Here is a 6,425-nt window from a genome sequence, read left to right as displayed (position 1 = left end):
GGGCCCTCTGGTGGTATAACCCACCTGTGACTGATGCCTATGCACACATCACCAGAGCCACCACTAATAGACCCTTTTCACGTGATGTCAGCAGCTGGGTATCATTTCGTCGGGTAGCTGTAATATTCAGTCATAACGTCATTTAACTTTACTCTCAAATCAATGCAGCTACGAGAGCATGATTGCAAACGATAACTGAACATAACGTTAGTCCTAACGTTAGGAGACCCGTGCTAGGCATAGCAGCAACTTCAGCTAGCTAACATGTTAGCAAGTTGGTTTGATATTGGATATTCGGATACTCAATGAAAGGCCGTTATTATTTTGAATCTCTGTCGAATATCCACTATCAAACCAACTTGAAGCTAGCTGAAGTTGCTGCTCTATATTAAGGATTAGGCTACAGACTTTACTCTCAAATCAAGGCAGCTACGTGACGGCAATGATCACCAACGATAACAAGGAAAATGAAGATAATAAATACACGTGAAATATTAATCTTACCTCAAGAACTGTAACCGTATCACCATAGCTTTTGCTTACGCCGGATGAACTGATACCCAGCAAAGCTTCAAAGCGGAAAGTGTCTGACGTTAGCGTGAAAAGGGTCTATAGCATAGCAACTTGATTTGTTTTGTGGGAGAAAAGGCAGAACTTTCCCACTACTAAAACATATTTAACTGTCTGCTCTAAATAAGTGAAGTCATGACAGAACCATTTGAAGGACAATATTTTTAGTTTTTGTCATGCAAAAACATTGTGATTCTCTCAAAATGTTTTCCCACTATCACATGGCGGACTGTCTTGCATCAGCGACCACGTGTCCCGCATCTCAGCTGGGTTCATCTGGTGCACCAGCATGATTTCGCGATAAACACAGGGGCGCTTCAGGTCATTGCTGATGCCGAATGTCAGAAAACCTCTGTGGTGCGTAAGCTCCACACCCATTTGCTCTAAGCACAAGCCCAGAAATACATCATCGAGTGGGAACAGCTTCACTCTCTGGGCCGCCACATTCAGTCCAGTCACAGTCTGCCGCGACATCAGATATCCACCTCCACTTGGAAAGGGTGGATAGAGCTTCCCCTCTGGGTATATCTCGACAGGGACAAAATACTTTGAGTTTCTGTCTCGGAGAGGCAGCTCGGGGTTGTGGATGTATCCAGCAAACAGGTGATTCTCAGACTTGTGGGCTGTCAGGAAAGCAATCAGATTCTCTGTGTTCACAAACACGTCGTCATCGCCCTTGAATGCAAACTGTGCACTGCTGCACTTGCGCGAGAACCAGCTGAGGAATCCCACCTCCTTCCGAGGTAGATTGAAGAAGACGTCAGCAAAGTCCCACTGCAAGATGTCCCCATAGCAACGGCTTTCCCACTGTAGCTGTTGCTGGAGGTCGTGACCCTGCACCTGGTCATGGGAGCGGCCCATGAGGAAGACCAGCTTAACCCTTTGACCTTTGATTCTACCAGCGCGACCCCAGGTGTCCCGCAATGCAGCGCGGCGGTCTACATTAACAGCTGTGGACTTCACGACCAACAACAGAAAGAGATCATCCTCGCAAGGTGAAGGGGTCAGCAGGATTGGGAACGCTCGGCAATGCCTGTAGCGTAAGAAATCCTGGTATGACTGGGGCAGGTGTGATGGGATGACCTCTGTGCTGTCACTGGCAGAGCATGTAAAGTTCTTTGATGGAGAGGCAGTGCCACTATCAGATATGTTGGACAAAAAGGGGTATGTATGTATCTGGTGGAAAGGGGACAACTTAGGGGACAATTTGGAGTCCAGTGAGACGTTCAGGTGGTGGTACATCTTGAACATCACACAGCAGAGGATGAAGGCCACAGCACTGACCAGACTAAACCAGTATTTCCGAAATCTTGTCGTCATCATCTTCATGCTGAGGGGCAAAGCAGATGGGAAAGCAAGTCAAATGAGGGGCTATGACAACAAAACATCAGCGTTTACTCATTATTTACTTGTATTATGACAACTTGCAGTATGTTAGGAAAATCTTCCAAGTATTTAAGATTTTAAGACACAAGAACCACAGAAAGTAGTATGTTTTAACTCTGGCCCAGAGGAGAGAGTGTCCAGACAAGAGGATTCCCCCTCTCTGCTAAACAGTCTCTGTCCTCTGAAACTCAGGGCATCCTTTTATTGACAGAAAAGTGTCCTTGTCCTTGTTTGTCCCAACCCCCATATCCTGCTTTTGCAGAACCCCATATCCTGCTTTTGCAGGTACATCTGTTTCCTTTGACGTAAAGAAGAACAATGTATGCAAGAATTTTCCTTGCATCAGCAGTCCACGTATACATGCATACTTGACAAGATAACTGTGACACACCTAAATCTACTTAACAATGATAATAACATAATTTCTTTAACACAGTAGTAGTGCGTTCACTTCAGCGAGACGAATGAAATAGGCTACATGTTTTTGTTTTCTTAAACCAAGTCCAAACTCTAATGGGGACAAAGACGTTGGAAATGCAGACGTTTTGTACTACACAGTTTTGTCCACTGCCCTTTAGTGGATAATGTGTGATCTTCGGTAGGTGAAGGCATACTTAGTAAGTAAGTAAGTATGTAAGTAAAATGTATTTATAAAGCACATTTACACACAGCATAAGCTGACTAGCTATTAATTGCATTACAATGATCTTCAATTGATAGAACTGCTCAAAATGATAAGTAGCCTAACTGTTGCACTACTCTTACTGTAAGAAGAGAAACACTCCTAGCCAATGATATTGCACATTTTCCCAAAAAGTTCATAGATAGGCCAGGCCTACCCCTATGCTCAAACCTCAAAGATACTGTACAAAGACATTTTGAATTCATCACTATAGTATAGTAAATTTTCAGCATCTAAAACTTATCTTGTCATTGTAAAAAACATCACTTGTTATAGTTACACTTTTCTCCATTATATCGCACAGTCCCTCTTTTAGCCCTGGTAGTGATATTGCACATTTCCCTTGGTATTGCACTTTATCAAAAACACACATTGACTATTGATAAACATATTGGCATTGCACAATTTCCCTTTGAAATTCATAGAAGCCCCTATGCTTAAAAACACAATACAAAGCCTGAATAAATCAACTGTTCACAGTAAAAACATAATTTCACTTTGCTCCTATTCAAACATTACCTTACCTCTTCTCAACTTCTGCTGGCTTTTCAAATGTTAGCTTTGTTGCAGCCTTTGTTCAAGTCTGGTGAACTGGTAGTCCGCAATAGCAGCATCAACTGTACTTTCGTTTTGATGTCAGACCCTATCTGCAACGAAGTTAATGCAAGGATAATTATAGACCTCTGAAGTTCGCCTACAAAAAAGCTGCCGTCCATCAATGAGATCCTGGTCTGGTTTTCACCATACTAAGTTCAGGCAGGGTTCACCCAGCCTAATGAGATCCGGTATCTGGCGATTTTTCCAATGGGAAAATAAGGAGGGAATTGCGAAAGTTTAACACTTGTTAACTTTCGCGGGGACGATATAGTCTGAATTGCAGACGTCTTCCTGAACACTTGTTCAAGTTTGCATCAATGGCAGCTTAACTTCTCCTTGTGCACTGTCATTATCATTATTCTAAGCATGTTTTTGACAGGCTTTGTGAGATTTCAGTTGACAACTGGTGGTGACGAATTTGCTGACTGCCCCACTAGAAAAAAAAAAAAAAAAAAAACTGTTGAATAGAAATGTGAACTTCACTAGGCCTACTAGAAGCCTATGTACAGTAAGGAAGTTTCATTATTCTGTAATTTATTATGGCCAATTAATGGAAATGTTATTTGTTGTTTATACACGTTTGAAACAACACACATCCATTCTTAATCACACACACATGGAGACATACAGGCTGCATAGGCTACCAAATACATAGTGTGACCTGACCTCCCAATACCTCAAGAAGGCCTATAGGATATAATTTCATTCACTCTTTGTTGTCTGATCGACACCCATCATATCTTATTCCTATAACAGTCCTACCCTCATTCACCAATGCTACCACCATTTGCAATGTTTGAGAATCCCTTCGTATACACTCACAATTTTGCCACTATATCATCCGACACTCCTCAGGGAAGTGTATACTGTAGTTCCTGTACATTTCCTGTAATTGTCATTTTTACTGTGTTGTGATGAGTAGTTAAAGGTGCCTGCAGCCCTACTCTTGCTTCCCATTTTGTGACATTTGTGAAGGCACTGAGAAAATGTCTAATTGCTTTATGTAAATATCACTTCAGTGGCAGTTGTTTGTTATTCAAATGTTTCTGTTGACAGATATCAAATATTTCCTCATATATCAGTAAGACTGATTTTGTTATGTCTATAAGGCCACTGCTAAGAAGGATGAACGATGACAATGTCACATATGAACCATTTCTGAGAATGATGTACGTGACATCTGTCAGGCAATGTATGTGGAAACAAGACCTGTTGTTGAACTTGTTTCTGATTGTGGTTTGTGGAAGGAAACAGCTACGTGCAAAAAGCAGAGGCATACTTCACATTTGTCAGACAGTCAGCCACAACAGAGAGGTCGCAGACTTGCAGGGGACTCTTCACATTATATGCAGAGAGTTCAAATATTGGTACAACATTAATGAAATATAGTAGGCCTATGCAAAGAAAAAAAACAAGATGTACTGCAAAGCGGTACAAAACATAACCACTGCTCAGTCCTGCACATTCTCTCTGCAAAAATAAGTGACGCTTGTCAATTAGTTTTCATCTCTTACTCCATCGCCTACAGTACTCTGTAAACTATGTAAACTAGATGTACCGCCAAGCGGTACAAAATATGACTGCACATTCTCTCTGCAAAAATGAATCACACTTGTCAAAAAGTTTCCATCGCCTACTCCATCCCCTGCTGCAACTTTTATGTACTGTATGCAAATGAATGTGTGTAGCCTATGTGTGCGCTTGCTTTTGTGTATGTGTGCTTCTCTGTCTGTGAGCTTTCATTTATGTGTGGTGGGCGTAAAGGGATGTGTGTATGGGTGTGTGTGTGTGTATGTATGTACTGTATGTGTATGTCTGTGCTAGTCTGTGTGTGTGTGTGTGTGTGTGTGTGTGTGTGTGTGTGTGTGTGTGTGGTGTGTGTGTGTGTGTGTGTGTGTGTGTGTGTGTGTGTGTGTGTGTGTGTATGTGTGTGTGTGTGTGTGTGTGTGTGTGTGTGTGTGTGTGTCTGCATGTGTGTGCATGTATCTTTAAATGTGTTTATGCATGCGTGTGCCTAGTGTACAGTCACTAAATGTACACATTTATTAATTTGTTGAATGGTCCCTGTGACAGAGCGCACCGCGTCTGTCACGCAAGCGGGCGCATTCCCGCCAGTAAGAACAATGGGAACCGAGTTTGCGCTTGAACAGACATTACATACAGTACACACATACAGGAGAAATGAACAGAGAAAGAAATGAAATGCATATGTTGAAAAGTGAGGAATAACTATGTGTTGTGCCTTTGTATGATGCGAAGAAATGGTGAATAGGCCGTGCGCTAAACATGGCTATAGCGGCTGATGCAAGGCATAATGTCGGGGTAGTTGTGGCGGGTTTCGTGCGCGCAGAAACCGCTGCGACTGTGCCAATGTTTGTCTGTGTATTGTGTATTGTCTATGCTAGTGTGTATTGTTGCCTTACCTGATGTCTACCTGTCTTCCGGGGTGCGACAAGAGTGTCGGAGGTGAGACCCAGTTAAAGGGACGGGGCGCGCTCCCATAAGGGAAGCGCTCATGGAGACAGGGGTGTTTCTGTAGTTTTGTTTTATTTGTTATTTTGGGGGACTGTAGCCAAGGAGTTATGATTACATAGGAATGTTGTCAAGTAATGTGTTGCGCTCTAGAGTATCTAGCCTAGGAGGATACGTGGTTGCGCTGATTGATTGTTTGCTGTGTTTGGTCCGCGCCAATAGCATAAAAGAGTATTGGGCGCTTCATTCGGGAGATGGGCCTCTGCCGTGAGAGGGCACATTGTCTCGGTCAGTATGGGTACGCAAAGGGCCTAGCTTTAGTGGGCATTATCCCATGTTTTTGTTTTTCGTTTTGATCAGTGTTTTTCTTTTGTTTTGTATGTCTCTTGTCTAAAACCTACCGGTAGCTTAATAATAAAAAAGAAGTTTTCTTCTACTTTGCATTCCGACCTGAGTCTCTCCATCTGCACGGACACATTATCACAGTCCCCCATGAATGAACTTGGCATACATTCAGAGGGGGTCATAATGATCTTATAATGAACCTGTCAAACAAAGACACCTGTGATTACAATGCCTCATTTCAAGTTGTCAAGTCAAGTTTATTTATATAGCACATTTCATACACAGAGGTCATTCAATGTGCTTTACATAGACAAAAAACAAACAGTACTAGGAGATAAAAGCATAGATGGTCATAGTAATAACTTTTGCTTTT

The 6,425-nt window shown here is 42.3% G+C and overlaps 1 protein-coding gene across 1 annotated transcript; it reads right to left on the bottom strand.

The window, feature by feature from the left end:
- Nucleotides 1-768: 768 nt before the first annotated feature.
- On the bottom strand, nt 769-1,899 carry LOC134070524 (N-acetyllactosaminide beta-1,3-N-acetylglucosaminyltransferase 4-like). The gene has a single exon (XM_062526908.1). It carries the CDS (start codon nt 1,897-1,899, stop codon nt 769-771), a length of 1,131 nt encoding a protein of 376 aa, XP_062382892.1.
- Nucleotides 1,900-6,425: the final 4,526 nt, after the last annotated feature.

The sequence above is a fragment of the Sardina pilchardus genome, chromosome 22, assembly GCF_963854185.1.
Source record: "Sardina pilchardus chromosome 22, fSarPil1.1, whole genome shotgun sequence".
Lineage (NCBI taxonomy): Eukaryota > Metazoa > Chordata > Actinopteri > Clupeiformes > Clupeidae > Sardina > Sardina pilchardus.
The sequence above is the reverse complement of the archived record's forward strand: the minus strand, read 5'-3'. Positions and strand labels throughout refer to the sequence as shown.

Coding starts and splice junctions, on each gene's coding strand:
- LOC134070524 (XM_062526908.1), bottom strand. CDS start 1,899: ATGAAGATGATGACGACAAGATTTCGGAAATACTGGTTTAGTCTGGTC.